Raw genomic sequence first — 24661 nt, 5'->3', positions numbered from 1 at the left:
TGGCGAATTGCATTTTAAAGAGCAAACCTTTGACAAGCTTCAAAATTCAACTAACATTTGCAAATCGATTCCTCGTAAACCTGTGAATGTTAAAGCGAAATCGCGTTTCGTTCGTTTCTCACTTGATTTCTTCTTTCCGGCCTTTTTTTCATTTGCATTTGAAATTGTATACATATTCAAAGAATCGTTCGCTTCTTCGAGCAAATTTATGAAAAACTTCGCTCTTTAAGCCGTGAAAGATTTTGATCAACCTCCGAATCGCGATGCCACATTTTCATACATTTACATCCGTTTATCATAACTTTTTCACTTGAAGTTTTGTAAGAAATCTGCCGCATTCTGCGTTTTACGACCGTACATCGTGTATCTTCATTGCTCAAAAGATGGCATTTCAGATGGCACGAGGGAAAGAGGAGAACTCCGCTCGCTCATTCTCGAACAGAAACAGCAGTGTCATAATAATTATAATGTGTTAATTTTCTAGTAATATGTAATAATTCGAACGTGGATGTTTATGCTCATTGCTCGTGTCAATCACTGAGATAGATTTCTGCAATTTTCTACTGTAGGCGTTTCAGTCTCGACACGAACACAATGAAGCTTCTAGAGACGTGCAGGGCTTGCTCGATAGAAGCAACAAGGGACTGTTGACAGAACGTTGCTTACGCAACTTGGGTATTGCCCAAGAACTCGATTCACTCTAGTCATTATACAGAGAGTAGTAGTAGTCATTATCATATGATCTTATATTTTTCAAGAAGATAGATTCTTAAAGTTTGTGAAAAGTTTGATAAAATTGGAGTAGCTGATAAAGCTTAAAATTGACACTGAAAATTTGTTGTTTTAAAATAATTCTAATTCCTCGCATTTCTCCTGAAAATTGTAGACCTTTCTATAAATTGTTTCGTTTGATTATTGACTTTAACAATTGACAACCAATATGAATTTATTATTAGAGTCGACACACATTACGGAGTCGAATAAATATTGTACAATTTTTTTAGACAATACGGTTTTCACAATATGGTTAGTCCTTTGAGATATAATAAATTTTGTATAAAAATTTACTATAGAGGATCAGAAAGCAATCACAAAACTCTTACGTTAGTATCATTAATTTCCCATCCTTTACCTATATTTAAAGAACACCTGACTTTCAAACACCTGTCACTGATAATCAGGGATACATTGGTCCATTAACTGTTATTTTTCTTTGCTATATTGTCATATACACGCAGGTGATCGGGTCAAATGGAGATTCTATTTATTATTTGCCATAGTTTATTACAGTTTTCAGACAGAACAAAGCTGCTGTTTTCCTTCTTTCACGTTTTTGTACCTCTCCACGAATTTATATCTCATTGTATCTACCGTCTTTTTCCGTGGACCTACATTTCTGCATCTTTTGCGTTCTTCTCGCGAATATTCATATTTTCCACGATTTCATATTTCCGCATTTAAACTGGGTTACTTTCTTTCCTATTCACGATACGGTCCGGAGGCATTCTTTCTGGCTATTGTTCTATCTAGAATGTTTTCGCGTGAACGTCAGGACGAGGCGATGTGAAAAGGATTTAAAGTTAATCCCTCTCGAGGAATTGCAAACCGTCCAGATATGAATTAAAGGTTCATTAAAAGAGAGGAAAGAAATGACTGAAACTTGGTGCTTTCTGATAATTATAAGTTACACGGAGTTCCCTGGTGAATGTTTAGTCAGACGATATCGAATCGGAACTTCTAAACAATGATTACCTATATGATGATTTCGTAGTGGCAAAAATTTGAAAAATTTATTTTGCACCCTCACCTTTTCACCTTGTTTTGGTTTAATTTAGTATCACGTTTATATTTAATTTGTATTTAATATTGGTCCTTCGAATGTTTTGTTCAATCATTTATCTTTTTTACTGAATCTTCTATATTACATTTTTAATATAATCATCCTATCAACGAAATTTCAACTAATTATAACAAAAATCGAATTAGCTATTTTGCCTAATATCAATATCACGACTAATTTTAATTTTATAGGATGTTGTTTCGATATATGTATTATTTTATTATATTTTGTGACAATTGAGAAATTCTTAATACAAGGAGATTTTAAACTTTCCTGATTCTCAAATCTGGAAGATGACATAAATTATTTTTCCAGTACCTGTGGAATTATTTTACGGTGGTGGTATAAACCTTCTCCTATCTTCCTTGATATCCTTTGGTAGGACCTCTATTATGTCAGTCGTAAAAAGAAGACTAGAAATTTCATTCTGGTACGAATTATGCAGTGAAAGGCTGTTATTTAAAGGTCTGACAATTACGATCCCTTGGAAATCTGGGATACCGAGGTCCTCTAGCATCTGCAGAATTCAATCATTTGAAGATTAGTGGTGCACGTTTCGAGAAACTGAAGAATAACGTCAATAATTATTGGGAAAATCTGTTTGAAGACAACTTTCTTCCTGGAGAACCATAAAGATCCCTTATTCTTTTCATAAAAAGTTATTCTCCTTTGTAACAGCGAACTTCTTTGTAATCGCATCAAGTCGCCCAAGTTGTTATTGTTCTCACTGAATTACGATATTTACACGAATATTGATAGACATATACATCTCTACTTTTAATTTAATACGATAGATAATCTTAATTTTGTATTTCTAAAAATCGTATTATCCCAAATTCTTTATTTTTAATTATAAGTACAGTCATATTACATCTTTGTAACCTTTTATGAATCTTCTGGAATACTTATGCATTAACCCCAGTTATATTCTCTTCGAAATTCTCCCTTGTAATTATACCAAATTATTTAAATTTTAAGACAAGTTACATTTTGTTAGTATTTTATATGCGTTTTGAAATACTTCTGCAATTTAGAAAGATATTTCGATTTATAAAATAATTTCAAAGCGTCTAAAAAGAGAGAGGGAGATATCAATGTACGAACAGTGTCGGTTTCTAAAGATCTAAAACGTAGAGCCATTCAGGGTGGCCAAATCTCGTGTAACAGAATTGAAAAGAATGTCAATAGTTGTTCACAAAATTTCCTCAAGTATGACCTAAAATCTGTATCGAGCTTGCATGCCGGTTACCGTATTCATGCTCGGTATTGTTCGCTTTCAAAAGCTTTCCTAGAAGTTTCCTTCTTCCCGGTATACGTAATCTATTAACTTGGCCTAAGGGACGATATTATGTAATCAGTCGAGACGAGGCGCATAAGCTGCATCGAAACCTCTGTTACGTTACCTTGCCTTTTATAAATTGCAACGACGCGACCGTCCATGCATCTCGTGGATCAAATGCATAAACGTGCACGTAATATCCAGCAACCCAGATATTCCGAATGAATGCATACACTTGTAACGCAATTCTGTCCCTTAATTTGCAACCAAGTGTGATATAAATTCAGATAAAAGGAGAAGAAAGTGTACTTGGATTTATTTTGAAAAGTATACAGATTTATAGTTTTGATCGATTTTAATATTACCTATTACTAGATTTACATTTTTGCAATAGAAAGTGAAAGAGATGGTGGAATTGTAATGGGATTCTGTTATCTGTATCGTTTATTTTAACGAAGTGTACAGAGAAAAAGGATATTCACGTTTATTTAATTATATTTTGGAACAAATATACGAATCTAAAATTTTGATTAATTTTACTTACTAATATAAATTTTATGAAAAATGAAAGAGATAATCAAATAGTAGCAGAATTTTATTACCTGAATTATCAATTAAGATCAAGAAAAATAATTTAAAAAACGAAAAAGCTAATTTCCAATTTCCAAACTGGATGTAATCAAACTCAATTTCATAATTTGTTTCGACATTCGAAATAAAAATGAAAAAAGTAATCGGTGGAGAAATTCATATTTTTACAAAAGTAAGCTTACTCAAATTGGATCGACCACTTGTACTAATGTTTTTTACTTTTGCTATCAAATTTTGTTTTCCTCGCGTATGTGTGTTTTCTGCACGCATAGTAATTTTATTTGTTCAAAAACACCGGAGTGTTTGAGCAAATCTACTTTTTTTCACTAGATGAATAACGTATAGTCGCGAATATGTCGAAAAAGATAAATGTTCGCTCGAATGTCATCATGCAAGATAAAAGGTAAAAAGTAAATATAATGAGAGGAAGAGAAATGGTCAATGAAATAATGATTTATCGAAGGCGTTCTTGTAGATTAGTTGCAGCCTAAGTCACATTCGCTTTAGGAATTCGTCAAATCTTCACGACAGCCCGGAGATGTCGCAGACTGTTCTTGCTCCGTGAAATTACGATATCATTCACGTTGCTTGACGTGGAAATCTGTCTCGTTCAGAGTTCACAAACAGATTGAAAATCGTTTCTGCCAGTCGTCCCGTGATATTTACGCTGTCTGTAATTTGATTATTATCTTATCGTGTTGCGTTCGTCAAATTGTTAAATATCTGGCTGTATAAATTAATCGGCTCATTTAATCGAATCAACTGCAGCATTAGCATTGATTTAACCTTTTATACGGTATTAGAAGATAAAAAAAAGATGCAGAGATGAAATTGAATGTACCTATTACATTAATGGTTTTTAGCATCGAATTGAATGAAGGTTAAACGATTTATGCTACTGTTTAAGTAGTAGTATATATTTTTTAGTGGAAGAAACACAGTAGCTTTTAACGCAAAATTGAATGAAAATTAATCAATTTAAATTATTGTTTATGTAGGAGTATACATTTACAAATGAAACAAATAGGTAGTATTATAATACATCCTCATTCCATGAAAATACAATTTAGATTGCGTGTTCTTCGTTTCCACATACAGCTTTCTCTGGAAAACAAGACATTCTACAATATCTGCCGCCATGAATCCAAATAGACACACATAGGTAGTACGTGCATATACGCATAGTACGTTTATCGAATGCATGCAAAGGTAGTACGAGTGTTTCTGAATTTTTAATAGTAATTTCGAGCTAAGTGAAATTTTTGTTGGATGATTTTATGGAAGATTTCTAAGTTAGAATCTGTAGTAAGAGTTGTTAAAGACATATTGAGAATTTTCTCTGTTTGGAAGAGAATTGATTCAACCGAATAGTTTTTAATAGCAAGAAATTCTTTTGAATGCTTAATGAAATAAGTTTTTAATCTTCACTTCTTCCTGTCTTGAAGATAATCAGGCGAGCTGATAGTTAAAGTCTATCGTGTAAATCATTAAAGAAAAGTTATGAGTTTAAATTGTAGAAGACGGATGTTAAATACTTCCTGCTTACAACACAATTTCTTTAATCTAGATTTTAGTAAAAGAGATGTTTTTTTCAACTTTGCGAATCGTAATACTTTTCAGCATTATCAAATTTGATTAGGACAGTTTCATGGAATCTTTTCATTTTTATTTCTCCGGAATTTCAAGAGACATTTTAACAAATAGCTAATTGAACTCCTTCTATATATAAAAGGAATTAAGCTAGATCCTCTTCCTTATTTAATCATTAAACATTTGTTCGAAATCTTAATTTAAACTTGACACAATCAAAGGATCCGATATCATGCAACATACAAGCTGTGCGTAAATATTCAGATCAAAAGACACAATGACACTATGATCCATTATGTTATAATATTAAATACCACCTCAAGGCAATTCGGAACTTTATCCCTTGAAAAGCATGAATGATTTCGACCATGCCAAGAGTTCAGCTTTTACGTGAATTTTTCATCATACTTCCAGTGACGTTTGTTCGTGTTAGATCTGATATTGTTCCTTGATTCTGTTCTACTCGGAAATCAAATAAAGACATTTAATCGCGTTTCTTGAAATTAATTTTTAGTAGTTGCCTAACCTAAATTAATTTTTCATTGTAACATATCAGTATTATCAGATCAAGAGGAAAATTTTCGAAATTCTTACAATTTTAATATCTACAATCTTCTTCGCAAATTCAATCAAGACTTTATGATTATAAAGGTCGACAAAGAAATAAACACATAATTAAAATTTGCAAATTATACGTCATCGCCAATAATTCGATTTATAAATTTAAATAAAAGAAATAACAAATTGAAGACCTAGATGGATCTTTCTCAAGATAAAAAAACATTTTCATCCGCTTCGTCAAGAGGAAATTCTAGGACATACAGAACAGTTTGTCAGTGCAAACATTAATTTAAACTCCATGATCATTTAACATCGAATTCAAATGGCACGTGAATCGCTGAATCGAATGGTTCACTCGATCGTTAGTATTTGCAGAATCCGACAATGAGTCAGACAGTTAATGAAGGTTGCAGAGGTCACGAGACGTAATCGACCAAACGACCATTCATTATTCATAGAAAACTTGTTGAAATCGATGTTTCTTTCACGAGCGCGTACCGCTCGTTATCAGGGAGAACAGAAGTCAGGAAAAACGTTGATATCAGTGGCAACGTGAATATACCCGAGGCGAATAAAGAATTAAACGAAAGGCCAGAGTTAGCAACGTTGAAATTATTGATGATCGCGAGACTTTTCTATGCTTCACAGTGGCTTCCTTTGCTTTCCCGAACAGATGTATGTACATACATAGTGTATTTCTGTATATATAGAAATAAAATTATCGTTAGTGGTGAAACCCATACTTACACAGAGTTGCTTTACCTGAAAGCAAAACAAAAAGTACTACAATGGAATTTTTTATTTATTGCAACGAAACATTAATTAGTGCCTAGTTTTGTCCAATGAATTTACTTAATTGAACATCAACTCGTATTATATATTAAAAAAATTATACAATAGTTTTTATCGCAAGTCTTCATAAATATATTATATATGTTATATCAAACATTTTTAATTATTAAAGATCGAGTGGCCAGTTAAGTTAGTCAGTTAGTTAAGAGTGGTTAGTTGAACGAAATAGGAGATTAAAATAAATAATGCATCAAAGAACCAAATATAATATACGTGAAATATAATTGCATGCACCGATTCAAGAAATTATTTCAGTATTTACCACAGAAAATTTTTATAAAGGTATAATGTGTTTTATAAGAGACTTTTTGAAATTTCATTACTATTGTAATGACACGTAACTATCATATAAGTAGTCGTTATAACAGATGGATGATATTCCTATGCTCGCATCTGCTTGACATATGTAGTAACCAGAATTTACCTTGAATATTACCATCGCGCATTACGAATCGCCCTATGGCTGCGTAGTTACCATATTCATAACTCCATATTCCTTTCCTTGTCCCAATTTCAGCGCTGGTAAGTGAATTCGTCAATGACGGGATCAGCTGTGAATCGAGATATGTAACGTTGTTAAATATCGTGTTTGATCATCAGGATGATAGGAGAATGATGTGCAAACATCATATGCATGTTAATCGGTCGACCATTTCGGCATGTTAGCTAAATTTCTCGCGTTAAAGTGATATATTCGATAAAGCCAAGTTAGACCAAAGTCTAAGTTTGTATCAAGTTGCTAGTACAACGGTTTGACGAAGTATTTCGCGTAACACAAACGTGGAATGATACATCGGTTGTTTATTAAGGAACCTGTCGCCTTGAGAGGGTTAGATTCACGAGGGTTGGATAACTGAATCGAGATTCCTGACAGTCGACTCGAATTTTAATGATCTTCGTGTTACACGCGAGATGGTATATGGGTTAGTGCGGAACGGTTTTAATTACCTTTTGTTGATTCTGTTTGTTTATTCTGTTAGACGAGATTGTAGACGATGGATTATGAGAATTCTATGCTTTAGGAGAGATGGATTTTATTCTTTGTGATATTTTGGTTCGTTGCACACTTTTGCTAATTTCTGCATAATTTCTTCACGATCTGTATAAATTGATGAAAAATTATGTACATATCTCACTGCTTTAAACATTTCGTTGACGTTAACGTATAACATGAGAAACTATCTATCTAGCCAAAAAGTTAATGCTTGTCTATATCTAGAGAATACTAGTATCTGTAGAGTACAAGCATGAATTAATAATGATTGTAAATGTGTATCTATAGAATATTTATTATTGCCTACGAATGATGAATTTCTTCATAATTAAATTCAGGGTAAGACGAATAAAGTAAAAATTAAAAACTAGATCTTTTACAATTACGAAGGCGAAAAGGTGAAAGTTCTTATAGATTTCGTTACACTTCGATCAAGAATGATTCATCGTGGAGGTCTTCCGGAAGTAACATACAATTATTATACGCATATTTCATTTCCTCCATGCTGTTGGTTTGTTCAGGAAGTTGCACTTTATACTCGTACGTGAGTTCATGCAATTTTAAGTACATATACGTTGACCTCTACCCATGTACTTTTTACGATTGCTTTATCAGTTCCATCTTATATGTATTTTGCTTTATCCGTATAAGTATGTATATGTACGTTAATTTATTTTATTTTCAACATGCATTACTGTCCGTAGAGATGGTAATAACTGTTTATATAAGTAATAGGTCGTCCCAAAGAAACAAAATGTCTAATGCTATCAGTCCCTTTTTCTTCTTTCTGTTTTCTTGGTTACCGCGTATTATTATGATTATTTTGTTCCTCTATTATCCTTTTAGATACTCTTTTCATTTGTTGTGCGAGATAATTCGTAGTTTGCGTGTATTAACTTTGGATATAACATGCTCTATAGTTTTGGTTATTTATCATTGGAAGAATAAAATATGACGTTTCTTTCAAATTTACTACTTTTTGTTAGAAAATTATGCTTGAATTAGAAAACAATATTACAACTGGTTACCTTTAAACTATAGAACATAAATAAAAATAAGGAATATTAAGAAGAAATTTTAAAGAATTCAAACACAAAAGTATCGTGTGAAATATAAGATAAAAATAAGTTATATTTCTAAGAAGAAATATATTTCACATAGCGTATGTGTTACGTTTAAAATTACATGTATATATTCTAATAAAATGATCCATACGTTAATTAACACGTAGAAAATTAACATTTTCGACAATACAAATTGACGGTACAAGTCTCGTAGTATCAAAAAGTTGCTCCGCATCTTATTCGTCACGTGTCATAAATCCGGTCGATTCTCCAAAATGCTAACAATGTGAATAAAATAGGTACACTCATCTAACAAGTCACCCTTCAGTGTATGATTGATCCCCTAAGTGGCATAGATGGAACCTTTTCGTGACCGTTACAAATAGCTTGAAACTCATACAGAATATCTTGAACAAAAAAATATTACTATTAAACCACGCTACAAACCAAAAATTCTTTTTTAAATTCATATTGTTATTCGTGTAACGAGATTATTAATTCTCCATTAACCACCATGAACGATTCTGGTTTAACAGTGGTAAGTTTCCGAGTGAAACACAATTCGTGGCGGACGACAGAAATATCTACAACTTGGTTACTCTTGAAAATGGAACATGCTCTTCGTGAAACTCAGTCGACGAAATACCCAAATGAAATTCTGCGGTTTGTTAGTCAGATTAATTGTTCTGCGTCTGTATCGCGTCCGGTGTGAACATCGAAACGAAGGATACACCTCGGTGTATCTCGAGTTCGACAACTATCTGTATATTCGTAATTTAATTACGTCGAGGGCAGATAAACGAATTGTTTATGTTTGTACGCCATTCTTCATCGCGATATTAAGTTTTCTGCGAGTTTCCTAAACGCACACAGCGTTTCGTGCCACTTGAATTAATTGAATATTTCGCGGTTTAATTGGATTCTTGCTATACGTCCTCTATGTTCAAAGATAAGAGATTTTGTTGCTGCATTACGTTCAAAAATAGTTTGATTTAAAGGAAATTTGATATCAAACACTCTTGTAGGATCCTATACTACAATTAATTTATTTACAATAGATGGATTGTATAGATGTTGATTAAACAGGAAACGATGGTTGTTTAACGCGAACTAATCACAATAACGTACTGTAATTTAGACAACTAAATAATTAATTTGCAACTCTCGTCACCACGGATCCGACGCTCTTTCTCACGCGGACCACACTCTCTCGACAACGCAGTTCGCACTCTCTGACTTCTCGACTGATACTGACTGTTAATTCGTCTTTCTCCCTTAACATCCCTTTGTCCTTTTGTCTTAGCCCCACTAAGCACGTGTTCCACGAAACTATTCGACTGAAGGACCGACGACACATTGATGGGTCTGTCGGCACTTCGGCTTTCTCGCGACATCGTTTATGGTTCACCCGATATTTCTTAAGCCTTTTGTCCACGATGCTACACTCTTGATTTTGTTTTTCAAATTAAAAAAATTAAATGGGATTTGAACGGTTTCCTCTTTCTATGAAAGTGTATAATAACCATGGTATTAGGACTAGTCAGCGATAATCGAATCCGGGCAGTATTCTTCTCTCTCTCGAGAGAAAAGCAAGAAAATTTACAAACGTTGAAGTACGTTTTCGATAGTGCGAACAACGGTATTTGCGACGATAATCCTCGATCTTCGTCGTTTGTTTCGCATTACGACGCCGTTAATTTCCACCGGGCGGCCGGTCGCTAGCGTCGTAAGTCTCCTAGAGATATTTATGTAACGCCAAAGTGCTTCCAAGTACCTACATTTCTCACCTACTGTTTTTCGTGATTCATCCGTGAGACAATCTTATCTGTTTCTTTTCGTGCGCACGATGTCACGAAAAATTGTTGTTAACGATGATACAAATAATAACTGATAGACTATTGTTTTATTTATAATCGCTTCGAAGGTTTATATATGTAGAGTAGTTTGACAAGAGTAGAACGTTTAGCGTTTTTTAATTAAATAAATGAACAGAGAAATATGTTTAAGATAAGAAATAGGTTGCTTCATGGTGTGAATGATGTGTAAAACTAATTTGTTGAAGTTATTTTGAAGATATGCTGAGAAACTAATGATTATAATTTATAATTGAGTTAGAGAAGTATAAACTATTTCAATTATATCAATATTATAATAATATATTGTTTGTTTTCATAAGCTTTTTGCTTAGTGTAGTAAGTCTCTATTTTTCCCTAATCAATTAAAAAGAGAACATAGTAACGTTCTACAAATACTGCAGCAACAAAATGAAACTGCATTTTGAAAATTTAGATGTCATTATTAAAATATTACTCGCAAAATCTCATTTCCAGCGTGTATTAATATTACATTCTAATTATAATAATAATTTTGCATCGTAATCATATATCATTTCTATATAAAAAAAAACATATAAAACAATAAACAAGTAATAATACAATATCAACATAACGTATATAAATTAATATCAAGTCAATTGTGCATTAACTAAAAAATCTATTAAAAAATATCGAAGCTAGGGAGACTCGAAGGAAATATATTCTTTTAGATCTTTTTCCCTCTAATCATTTTAAGTTATTACCTCATCTTTCATAACGGAATTTCATCAACGATCTCAACAGAACGGATAGAATGAAAAGACAGGAAAATCGAGCTGATCTTCGAAACGGCCGTCACGAGGAAAATTACTCTTACCAATGGAATAAACTTCCATTGGCGAATAAAAGATCTCGTCGGTAGTTGTTATTAGCCGAATGTTTCTGGACTATTTCCAACTCGGGATCAGTTTCGTTTGCGAGCCCAGACTTCTTGTTTCATTGGGGACCTGCTATCGGACCGTGACCTCCTCAACAAGTAATTATCTCAACTTTCCACCCCTCGATATCTCCTTTTCTATTCATCACCCTTCAATCGGCTTGGCCTCTACGTGCATCGCATTATTACGGAAAATCCAAGGAAACCGCGGAATGTTCAACAGAATGATATTGCGTGGAAGAATTTAACAAGGCCGATATGTTTCCCAGAACATCTTCTACCTCGCTGACTCCGTCTGAGAGGAAAGGTTAGCTCATTACCGTGGAAAATGGAGATCCTCCGGTAGAATTATTTAATATTTTCCTTTTACTTTCTGCGTCGTTAGCGGAATCTTTTCTAATTTGCAATTAGTTTTATTCGTCTGATATCTCATTGGATATTAAGTACAGGGTTTGGGAACCACCCTGTCATTTGTTATTCGTTTTATATTATGAGGAAATATTGTGTGTTTTATTCATTAGTGTTCTATTAATGTTTCGGTTCGTTGATACTTTAGATGAATATCATTATATTATTCCTTTGAATAAGTACTATTATACAATACATATTAATTATATGTACTAATGATATTTATTTTATGTTCACATATTTTTATCGCCTCGTGTTCTTAAGTACCTACAATATAATTTCAAAGATTTTCCATAATTATGAAATGAATCTATGATATGGTCTTGACGCTTTTAGCTCTCAAAGAACCTTGAATTTCGATGACGTAACTACCATGATTCTTCCTTCAACTTACCCATTTCAATAGCAGAACCTTCGTGGTACTCATTGAAAGGACTAAACGCTCGTTAGTAGCGGAATTCCAGTATTATTGGAGAAATATACTTGCATTAATTTTGTACATACCCAAGACATCTCCGTGTTATAAAAATACCAAGAGGGCTCTGTCTTTCCTACAAAAAACGTTTCTTACATTTATTTCCGTATATTTCGACCCACGCTATTAACTAACGTTAAACCCTATTTACCATTCTGAATTATATGATAAGTTATTACAATAAGTTATTATTAATAACAAAAGCCATACTGCTCATTCTCTCAGCTACCATACTAAACGATCTTGTTTCGAATAAGAATCTTTATTTATTAGTCGTTCGTATCTGTTTCTAAATTACTGTAGTAAATACAAGCTACTGTAAGCATCTCGGAATCATTGAAAGCATTCCGACATTGTGAAGGAAGTCAGACCTTCGACAATTCGTTCAAAGTTACACCGTAGAAGATAAATGAGCCATGATGTTCGAAGCTTGTGTTGGAAGTCGGAACAATTTTGTAGCGAAACACAGTCAAAATTGGCGCACTCTACGAGGAACCATCCTGCTGGTGGAACACAAATAAGGGACGTACAATTCTGAAATGGAATACCGGCTGAGAAAGTATACGCGCTTGTTTAGCAGAGCATAAAATAATTTGTATCCGAGTAGGGGCTGAGGGCAGGTCACGTCTGACAAACAGCTGGATTGTTATCGAAAAATAATAAAATAAGATGTACCTTCTTAATTTTCTTTAAAAGTATGGCTTTTAATTTGAAATTTTGATCACGTTATATTTTTATATTTCTCTTTTCATAGATATTTAATTTTTCTATTAGATATTCATTATCAGTGTCTATTTTTCATATCCTGATTTAATCTTTTAATAATGTTACTGATATTCTGTAATATCTATTCTCTCTGGTTTCTCCAAACTCAAAGTTAAACTTAAACTTAAACTTAAACTTAAATTAAGGAATGTCAAGTGTATAAAATTCTATTACAACTCACGATCTAAAATGCCAGCCATCTCCTCTCTTCACTTCAATTTCATTCACGTACTTGCGAAAAATTAAATCGAGTTTAAATGTATCGTTTCCGTCTCCATTTTCTCAAATTGGGTCAAATCCACGAATTCTGAACAAATAGTTCATGAAAAAGGAAAGAAAAGATTCTAATTTATCGTGTTCCACGTAGCGTACTAACACGAGGGTGAATTTAAACGTGAATTCCAGTCAGCATGTTCGCGAAAACATTAGAAACGTTCATAAGTGAGGTAAATTGCCGGTTTTGAGCGAGGTTTAAGCTTCTACGAGGAATACAACTTAATTGCAGCTTCTTAAAAGCACCGTTTACCAAGATATTCGTGTTCACCCACGACAGAAGAAAAAGAAAGGAACACCTACGTTCTTTCAGATGGTTCTAATTCCCCTCATCAAACTGGCAACGTAAGCATTTCAACACAATCCTTAAACGTCCTAAAACCTACTTTCGGTAGTCTAAGCTTGATGCTGTTCGTAAAACAGGTAAAAATATCCAACGTAAGAAACGAGTTTTAATATTTGCGTAATTATCATTCGTACGAACTGTTTCTGACTTTAACGAAGGTTGAAACTGAACATATTCTGTATGGTTATGTTATGGTGATTAACTTTAGTGTTTTGCAATTGTTTGAGACTAATTTGTGTAGTGCATTATTTTGGAAATGATTTAAAAACTGGCGATTTTATTTGTAATACCAAAAATAAGTTTAATATGTAGATAAGTATATTTGAGATTATAAATTAATGTTATTTTTAAATGATGCTGTAAATAATATTTGTTAATCTGCAATATTTAACAAATTTTTAATGCTTTATTACTCATACTCCTCTAGTTTTAAATAGTTCATGTAGTGAAAATCATATTGGACAGGATACTTTTAGTTTGAATAGGTAACATAAATCGATTGTATTTTAAACTATTTCAATATCGTATTGAGAAACTTAGAAAAATACTGAATATATTAACCGCATTATGTGAAATCCATATGTTAGCCCGTAGCCATAAAATTATATTAATAATGTTGATCTCTTATTTCGTTCATTTTATCGTTTCTTACCAATATCCACAGAATTACCAAGGTATTAATATTATTTTTTTAATTGATCTCGGATATGTCACAATCATTATTCAGTATAATTATTTGAAACGATGAAAATGGTAGCATGTCATCTGAACATTACCAATATAAATCTTCTTCGTTTGACTTTGAAAACACCAGATGAATTACGCGAATAAATGAACGCAAAGCATGACTTTCGAAAACAGAAGCTAAAAGTCAAATACGAGCTACGTAAACAAACTAGCATACTTAACTTCAGACGATATTGCTATCTATGAAAAAACAAAACAGCGCTTTTCGTTTAGACGTCGAACGAAAAATAAGTAGTATGAACAAATTTTTCTTCCATCAGACTCCATAAGCAAATCTCTGAAACTTCAAAGATCAACAAATTTTTAGTCAAACAAACAATAAATTACTCTCTTCCGTAGCGGAAAGAAGGCTGGTTAAACATTGAAAGATCGGGACAGCGTTTCTCGCTCTAATCAGATACGGAACGAAAAGTAAGTAGTACGAACAAGAAATTCATCGGACTCCAAATTTCATAGATCAAGAAATTGTTACTCGAAACTTCCAATAATAAATAAAATTCTTCGAATGACCAAACAAGCAGTAAATTACTTTTTTTTTCGTGACGCAAAGGAGGCTGGTCAAAGACCAAAAGAAGTCTTTTCAGGCCTTAAGCGTATTAGGGGATAGCGAACGTCTCGCCAAAGAGGCGTATAAAAAATGTCTTCGAAGCTGGAAATCCGATTTTCTAAAGGTCACAAGATCAAAGTGGCGGGCTTCGTGTGCTTTCGTCGTACGCCAGCCACGAAATTTTCCAGCTGGACTTTTATCGAATTTCGTCGGTACCGTGACCGGTCTTACAACGGGAAAAGTTATCAGCAAAAAGGAAACGGGAGTCCTTTACGTAGAGGTATCTGCCGTGATTTTGAACATCCTCCAGGACCATCGTACATACGTGCCCCCACACATGCACGTACAGTTTTTTTGTGTGCAAGGCACACGTAATGGCGATATGATGTTTTAAGGGATATAGGTCAAGGATTCGTCGGATCCTTCGTGCGAAGGCTCCGAGTCGGTTGTTCTATATCGAAAGTTAACCTAAATTTTCACCAGGTCTTCCGTCTTTTGTCCACCATAGAAATCCTGCTTATAAACGAAAAGCTTATTTCCAGGTCTTAGTCGCTAATCCACTTTTTCAAACGGGACAGATTATGATTCACCCAGTTTCGCGTTACGTTCGAACTTATTACGAATTCAACTACTTTACGATGCAACGAGGGTAGAAACAACGATACCGAACGATGAAATAGATTTTGTACATAATTTCTTTCTTTTTATTTTAGGTTCTGTAAAATGTTTATTTCCAAGATTTGTCTTTTATTCTATTATTTGTCTAAATTTCTTTCTATTCCGTTAGTTATGCTTTGAATTTAAATAAAATGGGGAAGGAACTCTACAATATAATATACCTATACATAATCGTCCTAATATAGTGTTATAGGGAACTACATGCCCTGATCACGAAAATAAGTAAAAGTAGAATATTTAGTTAGGTGAAGAGTAGAATTTTATTAACGTAACGACTACTTCAAATAAAGGTCAGATCTGTTATCGAGTAATCTTCGTATTTCCTTGCCAGAAAGTGATCAGGTAACATAAATAACAAAGAACTACCACTTTTCATGAATAACTGAAACAATCATGTTTTAAAAATAAAGTTTTATTCGTGTTCAAAGAACGATAACAGAATACTAAAATTAATTCTTAGTTTGATCAATTGAACGGGCGAATTTCTATGTTCCGTGTTCTGAAATTTTAATACGCAGAAAGCATTTTGCCTCTCTTCGTTTCGGTGTATCGATTGAACGTCTTTTCTATTTCCATCGTCGAAGAACAGAGAAGGTTGTATTTATCGATAAGCGAATTAATTTACATAATGTCGACCTTCAGGTTCTCAAGATACACAGCTTCGTTTCTGCATGAAAGAATTCGACGTAATCGTCGCGTGTCCTGCAATTTGCGGACCCATTCTGTGAATTCCTCCCTGTTTATTACTAGAATTTGTTTGGGATGATAACAATCTATAGGTTTTAAGCTCGTAACTTGGAACTTTCAATGTTTGTTTATTCAACAATCATGACTCTGATGATGTATCAACATTTTCTTGTCCTCGTCCTTCATTGACCGTTGAATATACGTATGTGTGAATTTATATTAAATAAATTTTTGAATAATCACATTTCTATATTTAAATTTCCGTGGTATACAAATTATTCAAAATTGTTAGGCAATTATTAATTTCAGTTGGAGATAAAAATATTCGAACATGCTATATAAATAAAATAAATATAAATAAAATCTAAGCTTAATAAAATGTTCGATGCAGCTATGATTTTTATGCTCCGTATTTTAAATAAATGTAATATTAAAAAAGTGTACTGTATTATATTATCACATAGCTTTCACAAGGCAAAAATGCAATAACTTTTTATTCATTAAATATCCTTCTTCATACGATAAATAAAAAAATAGAAAAGCTTCGTTTCTTACACAACTCCTTCATAACAAGAATCTGTCTTTCCATTCGTTTGCTCTCTTCTCATTAAATCGATAATTCAAATTAATTAAATTATACCGTGATTAAAACGCTGCGATAAACTGAGATAAAACAAAATTAGTTCACGATTCGCATTCCAATAACGTTCGCCCTCATTTATCATTGAGACGGAAGTGAAATCGCGGCCAGTCTATCAAAAGAAAAAAAGCGTCAACCATTATTTCACCGGCTTTCCAATCGATCAGATTCCGACGGCGCATGCATCGATGGCTCGCTATCGTCGGTTTAACACGCGATTAAAAATCGTTATCCAGCATATGAATTAATTTACATAACGCAGCGCCCCGATTTGGCGACGTTTCGGAATAAATTTACAAAGCTATATGAAATTATGTAAATATCTGAGCAATTCCATTCCTTCTACCGACGGGAATAGTGTTTGTTTCGAGCTCTCCCCTTCTTTCCTCTTTTTTCGACAACTACTTTTCTCTCACCCCTACCCCCTTTTTCCCTGTCTTTTTCTCTATCTATCACACTGTGCCGCTCTTTTTCTTCCTTTTCTCTTTTCTATACACTGTTTCTCTGTAATTCTTCGCCCTTTCTTCTATCAATCTCGAACCGCGAATAACAATATCGGAGCCACAACTACATTGTTGCTAATGTTTCTTTTCAGAATCGAGTTATGTAAATTCTGCAACATACATATCGGCCGTTAGAACCGTCACTGTTAATATACTCGGTGTGAGTATACACCAGCTTGGTGTGAGTATCGCCGTTTTGTGATTTCGTTTTGTCTCGTCTATCAAGTGAACATTATGTTGCGTATGTTACGTTTTAAACGAGCGTGGTCGTGCGCGCGCGCGCGCGCGCAAGGTGTGCGCGTTTCGAGACCGCTTTTCACGATCGATGTTCAAGCTGACGATCTTTCGAGGCTTCTACAGAGAGTGCTTTTCAAACTGTCGTTCGTTATCTCCATTGCATTTCTATTCGTTGCGAGAGTGAATTGATTATACATGTTTACATATAAACATGCAGGATGGAATCATTTTTTTATTATGCTTTTGTGAATTTGTGTTGGTCGATTCATGAGTTTTGGATTATTTTTTGTGGTACAAAACGATTTTATGTTACGTCAACAACTACAAGCATTTTCCTTTTATATATAGTATTGATGGTGACGTTATTTTGAAGTTTCAGGTGTATTCTCATACCTTTGTTGTGTTTAATCCTTAAATGACGTTATTGAGTCATAGATGACAGAGAATAGTTCAAATTAAGCAGGTTACCTAATTTTGGATAAAAGTAATATTGGTAATTTTTAATTATTATATATAACTTAATTAATATCTAATAACCTAATTAATATCTATATAAAATGAAACTAAGTAGCCTAGTTCAGATCTAATTTCAACTATTATGATCATTTATGACTTAAACATACAAGATAAGAGAATATGACGATTTTGTAGATTTTGGAAAACTTTTTCTCATATTTTGGACGAAATTATTTCGAAATTTGGGCTAAATGATTTTAAATTCTGCAATAATTTATATTTCAGATTTGGGACGTTTGGAATAGCTATTCGCTAATACATTTATTAAGTATGGTGAATTGTTCCACCATTCATTACGTGTATGGTACATTCTTCACTCTCGAAACGAGTAGAATAAATCTTGCTACTAATTTTGAAACCCCCTGTATGTGTCCTTAACATGCTCAGTGTTTTGCAAACATGAATTTTGAAGCTTCGTTTAAGCTTTTATATTTGAAATAATAAATATTGATTTGAAATATTGGTTTATTCGTTAATGTTTATTTTGTGAATGGATCGTGAATACCTTTCGAAATTGACAAATTTTCTGACTATTATACGAAAACTATTAATTCAGTGACACTGAACGTGCTAAAGATAGAAAGTTTAATATTGTAAATTGGTTCTAACGTACTATTATTCGAAGATATTAAATTTAAATACTCACAGTTCCAATAAGTTTGTCTTCTTTTCGAATTTATTTTATTATTATTATTATTATCGATAAGTAAAAAATTTTTCTCTGTAAATCTCTCTATAGAGTAAAAAATAACGATTTCTATACTTGATTTGTACTTTTATTGAAGTTCAAGTTATTCATTTTTTATCACGAATTTTTCAAGTAATTTAAAAGATATCTTATTAACCTTCTCATTTGTCTAATTTCAATATTCTCTTTTTACAGTGAACTTAATGGAAGAACTAACAATAAGATATATAAAATGTTCAATTGCTATCATTTTAACAGTATCACTTTTAATTGATTATTCAGCAAATTTTTTCATTCCATTTTATTAAAAAAAATTTCATTCAAATCTATTATGGATCCACATAGCATATTCGCGAAAAATGCTTCAAAGAAAGTTTTGCTTGATGAAAGCTTGTGTGTTGCACTGCTGATTGCCGAGATATAGGCTATGGAAACACACGTCTGCGTGATGCGAAAATATCTCGATATATAACACAGAATACCGCAGTTTATATTATTCTGATATTTACGTAAATATTAATAATCTCGAAGAGGCTAATCTGCGCCAATGAAACGTTTCCAGCGACGAAGGTGGGAAATGTTCTTTTGGCCCTCTTACACATTATCACGTTCGGGATATTGTGCAGGGAGTTAAAAAACGGGAGTTCAGAAATTTGCAGATTTCGAGTGCTCGATGAGCTAAGCAAAGCTGATTTATTGTCAGTCGACTGTTTTATATAAAAATCATGCACGCAACTTATTATACTCACAATTACCTTGAATTTCAGAATTGTAAGTTGTCGTTTTCTGTTGTTTATCTTTCCATATTATTAGAATCGAAAAAAAGTTCTGAAACAGAAGAAACATAATTTTTATTATTATCCAACCAAGAACTGACAAGTTGCGTTGAAACAGTTAATCTGAAAATGTTTAATGTCAATAAAAATTTCTTTCCCAGGGACATCGAATATTAGAAGCCATCAATTTCCGAAATCACCTTTTTTAAATCTCTGCACTTATTGCTTTTAACTTGTGTGCTATTTTATTATTGTTGACCGACTCGCACGAATGTTTCTCACGTATGCGTCTTTGTGAAAGAATCTTAATTATTAAAGTCATTTACATATAATATAACAAGTATATTAGCGTACACATCGAAGCATCGTCTATTTTAAATCGATCGAAGAAGATAAAAAAGCTAGACTGCGATCGATTAGTAAACTCGTGTAAGCTTACCTGTACGTTTCCCAAGTTTTTGGAAACACGATTCGATGGACCAGTCGCATTTTGTTTTATGTGTGCGTTCGTGTACCGTGCCAAGATCTCTTCGAGTTATCGATACGATTTGTTTTTCAGCTACTTCCATCGACATTGCCAAAAATCGTCCGACTTGCGACTATGGTGTCGTCGGTAAGCAATTCGGGATTTAGTTTCAAGCTGACTATTTCGTTCCAGTGTACACGACACGCGTGTACACTTCGAGATTTTATTCTTTCTTTTCCTTCAATTTCTACAATGTTTCATCTTCTCGTCTTCTGTTCGTTTCTACGTGTTGCATGAATACACGAGGATGAAACGCTGGGCACAATATTAAGCACGGATAACTCGTATGGAAATTGCTCGAAACTTGTTAATTGTAGCAGCCAGTTTTCTTGTAGAAGAAAAAGTAGCAGAAGCATAAAGCTACACATAGATAAATTAGACTTTTATTAGAAATTTATATATTATAATTAATTTGTTAGTGTGGAGTATAATTGACTAAATGATAAGGTACAGAGATAGACGATGCAGAATGCCAAAGACGATTAAACCAATTTATATAACGTACAAATCACAACGAAATGCGACTACAATGAAATAACGAAAAAGTATGGATGCAAAGAGAGCTACGTTACAATCGGAAGATTTCAAGTAAAAGTATAGAAACACGTTAGCAAAATTTAAAGAAACGTGAATACGAGAAATAAAGCTTAGAGCTAATCAACAGTTGACAAGCGAAACAAATACAACTCATACTACGTGAAGCGTACGAGTGAGTTGGAGTACTGGAACTGCGAATTACGCGGATAAGGCCAGCAATATTCGACTATGCAAATCGTAACAGAAGTTGGTGAACGCGCGGTCGAAAAATTTTGCTAAGTATACTTTGTGGGACACGCTGGTGATGCAAAAGTGACTGAACAATGCTGCACGTCGGACAAAGATAATTCAGAGGGCCTTTTCCGCTTTGACGTTTAACAAAACAACTCGCGATCGACGTAAACACGGTTAAACTTGTGTGCGTATGCTAAAGTTTAGGTACCACAAGACCACTGTCTTAGCAGAAAACGGCCTAGGCTCGAGTCCGCCGACGCTCAATAGGCGACAAAAGTGGCGTTTGTTGAAATACCGTGCTAAAAATAGGACTACCGGTACCTATATGTCGATGAGTCATCGGTTTACGAAAATAACTCCGAGCATTATTCTATATTTAAATTACGTGAATTAGATGATGTCCCAAGATTAAGAATACAATTTCTGCAACACTTAGGTATTTGTGGATGTTTCTTTTGACTACTTACAATATCTTGGCAGTATATGTAGCTGTTTATCACTGTTAACCCATTCTCGTGCCATTTAGTTCGACGAAACTCGGGCCCAAGCGGTAGACATCGACGCGCGCTGAACAGACCAGACTGATGCTCGTAAACAGTCGCAATACGAACCGAAATTTAGAAACTAACAAGAAAACAGTCCGCGAGCTCGGCTTGTTATGTTTACGTTTGGCCCAAGTATCTGGTCGCGAGTCAGACTCGCGATGTTCATGTTTGGGCCAAAATATTTATCGCGAGTCTGACTCGATAAAGTACGGGAAGGGGTTAGATATCTGTGGATTAGAGTTGAAATATCTTTTTCTTTTTAAAACTTTGACTTACATTTTTGTTATGAAGAATTCTGTATCTTAGAACATTAATCAAGGTATTCAGCAAATAAAAGTAATAGTAAAATAATATACACTTCAGTAAACAATATATATTATTCCTAAATATTAAATGGTTTAGCGTAAAGAGTTATACACATAACGATTTTCTAAAATTTTTGCTATCCGACTCCGAAAAAAGGAAGAAGAATGTGAAGCGATGGTTATTATAGTCGAGAACATAACAAGTTTCGAACATTTTCCGTAGCACACACATACACAACAGTTTCGCAGGAAACGTCGAGTTCGTTCATTAATGCGGGGCCAAAAAGTAGATGTTAACACTAACAACTCCTATACTCTCTAAGCGCGACCTATTTTGATGCTGAATTTCACTTTTTCGAGCATTTACAGTGTATACATACATACATGTATATATACATACATATATATATATATACACAGACACATACGAAAGCTTTTTGAAAATTGTAATCGTTTAACAACCGAAGCTATATTACGAATGAATCACACATTTCCATTTTTGTACTTAAAAAAAAAAAAAAAAAACAAAAAGAAAAAAACGCGTTAAAAAATATTCGGAAATAAAAATTTAATCAAGAACGATCTTGATTGCGATTTGCACTTCTTGTTATAAAGATAAAATCCATTTTAACGATTGCGCTTGTATTTTTCGCTGTGTGCTTTGCATCGTTGCACGTGCAAACACCAAGAAATCAAATTAAATCCGATTCAAATCCGGAGAACGGAAATCGAGGAAGAGAGAGAAAGAGATCTGCAATTTGCGTACTTTTCTTTAGGCAGATCGGTCTTTCGAGCAAAGATTCGACGCTACAGACGCGGCTGCGACGCAATCGAGGATGAAAGATCGTCGTTTGCGATTTTCATCGACGCGCTTGTGCACGGAAATCGAGACACGAGATCGTCGTATGGACGACGTGATGGCGCGCGCGAATTGCCGGAAGTTATAGTCTCGCGATACAGAGCTGCAGCTGGAACGCATGGAGCACTGAGAAGATCCGGGCTCCACGGTAAAATTTCTCGCGGAAGTTAGAAATGCAAATTCCTGGTAACCGCGCTGAAGCGGAATCCCGTTTTTAAGGGTGAGAGGAGGAGAAGGAGAAAGAATTTCTTGGAGTCTTTCGGCGAGCTAGACTCGTATCGATGAACGGCGTACATTATGCTTGAATGAATGTATGTAACTGTGGTGTATCATTGAATGTAATAAAAGAATTGTACAGAGATATTCGTGTCACGATCTGTTGAATCCAAAATGATCTGCTTTAACACTAGAATTACCAAATTTCATTTAATATAAGGAGAAAGATTATATAGGTTTTGGAAAAGTACTCAAGCGCTCTTTAGCAAAATTCCTATTGACTTATAAATATGATATATTTGATTTATCAAATAGGCACATAGGTTTGTTTTTATCATATCATTCTATAATTATGTATTAATGTTTGAGTATAGATTTACAAGTCAGGAATTCTGGTGTTAATGTTACGATACCTGTATTAAAGCCCAGTAAGTATTTTAGAAATATATATTTATTATTGTATATTATACTTATAATCATTCATTGGCCTGTTCAATAATATTTTTACGTTTCTTTGAATATTTAGTCGATTCTTTCGAAAAATGGAAGTCTGGTAATGAAATATTTAGCAGGTAGATACGCAGCGGAATATCAAGAATTATATTGTTTACTGAGATTTCGATATATTTTTCACTTTTACCAATTTCAACAGCATCTATTTTAACAATGGTATGTATATAAAGTGTTCAGGATTCTTTTTTATATTTTTTATTTCTTTTCTGAAATATTATTACTGGTATGAATGACCAGGTATTGCACGTAAAATTTTGAATCGTTGTCAACTTTATCGAAATCACGGGAATTTGCATGTAATTTTTACATACTTTTACATATTTTATTGCTATCATATTTTTGAAGTTATATTGTCTTTTCTCACTGTAGAATTATCTGCTACTATACACCTAAGTTTATTCAAATATTTAAATCTTTAAACTTAGACCAATTTTCAGTTCCATTCCTATTCAGACTACGTTGACTTTTACGCGTATTACATTTTTGCCATACATTGAAATATATTACCGTTCATTGTACGTAGTTTCCTTACGTATTCAAGTTATTATATACATTATAAAAACTTGTCTTTTGTAAAAACATTTAGACATCTTAATTTGGTAACATTACATTTTATTCAGAACAATACATATGTTACCTTTTGCATAAACTCGGTCATTTTTATTCTTGCCTGCTATAACCATAATTGTATTATCTATAACTTACTATACTACACATATATCTAATACTTAGAGTCTCCTAATACAATTTCTGAAGCAACTTCAACGAACTACTTATGCTAAGCCCTGCATAATCCGAACTTCGCTAATCAATATCTATTATTTATTCCCTTCTAACTACACTTTTATCATAACTATAGTCCGTTTCCAGATTAAACCTACAACTTTACATCATTTTCGTTCTCCTCAAACAATCATCGAACTTCAATTTAATCAAACATCAAATTGCTTAGATCTATTTCTATATTTACAGCCCAAACTTCATCAATCATTATCTATCTATTATATCTAAACTTCAGATTTCTAGGCAATTTATGGTAAATTTGAAAATGCAAAACACATACAGAATGTGTATACCGAAGTAACAAATTTTAAGTATATAAAATATCGAAAGTAAAG

General features: G+C 33.4%; 1 protein-coding gene and 1 long non-coding RNA gene across 4 annotated transcripts in view; one reads left to right on the top strand and one right to left on the bottom strand.

The window, feature by feature from the left end:
• The window catches only part of Teh1 (tipE homolog 1 phospholipid transfer protein), a 62587-nt gene that overhangs the window by 24911 nt on the left and 13015 nt on the right, over nucleotides 1-24661 (top strand). Inside the window, exon 3 of one of the 2 annotated variants that reach the window (XM_069118456.1) lies at nucleotides 17684-20254. The exons of the other annotated variant lie outside the window; for it this stretch is intronic. Within the exon in view, the coding sequence (XP_068974557.1) occupies nucleotides 17684-17726 (43 nt within the window). The 3' untranslated portion in view covers nucleotides 17727-20254. Of the gene's footprint in view, nucleotides 1-17683; nucleotides 20255-24661 lie in introns of those variants that run through there. 2 annotated transcript variants of the gene reach the window in all.
• Nucleotides 6523-21706, bottom strand: LOC138182514 (uncharacterized). 2 transcript variants are annotated; one of them, XR_011173814.1, is made up of 4 exons: nucleotides 21573-21706; nucleotides 20248-20694; nucleotides 7138-7264; nucleotides 6523-6644 (listed from the first exon to the last, which is right to left on the bottom strand). It is a non-coding gene; the product is annotated as an uncharacterized LOC138182514 (long non-coding RNA). The 2 variants fall into 2 exon arrangements; XR_011173813.1 differs by lacking the exon at nucleotides 6523-6644 and having other exon boundaries at nucleotides 7081-7264.

This window comes from Bombus flavifrons, chromosome 8 (genome assembly GCF_040668555.2).
Source record: "Bombus flavifrons isolate JBK064 chromosome 8, iyBomFlav1_principal, whole genome shotgun sequence".
Taxonomy (NCBI): domain Eukaryota; kingdom Metazoa; phylum Arthropoda; class Insecta; order Hymenoptera; family Apidae; genus Bombus; species Bombus flavifrons.
Note: the sequence above shows the minus strand (reverse complement) of the source record. Positions and strands in the feature narration are given on the sequence as shown.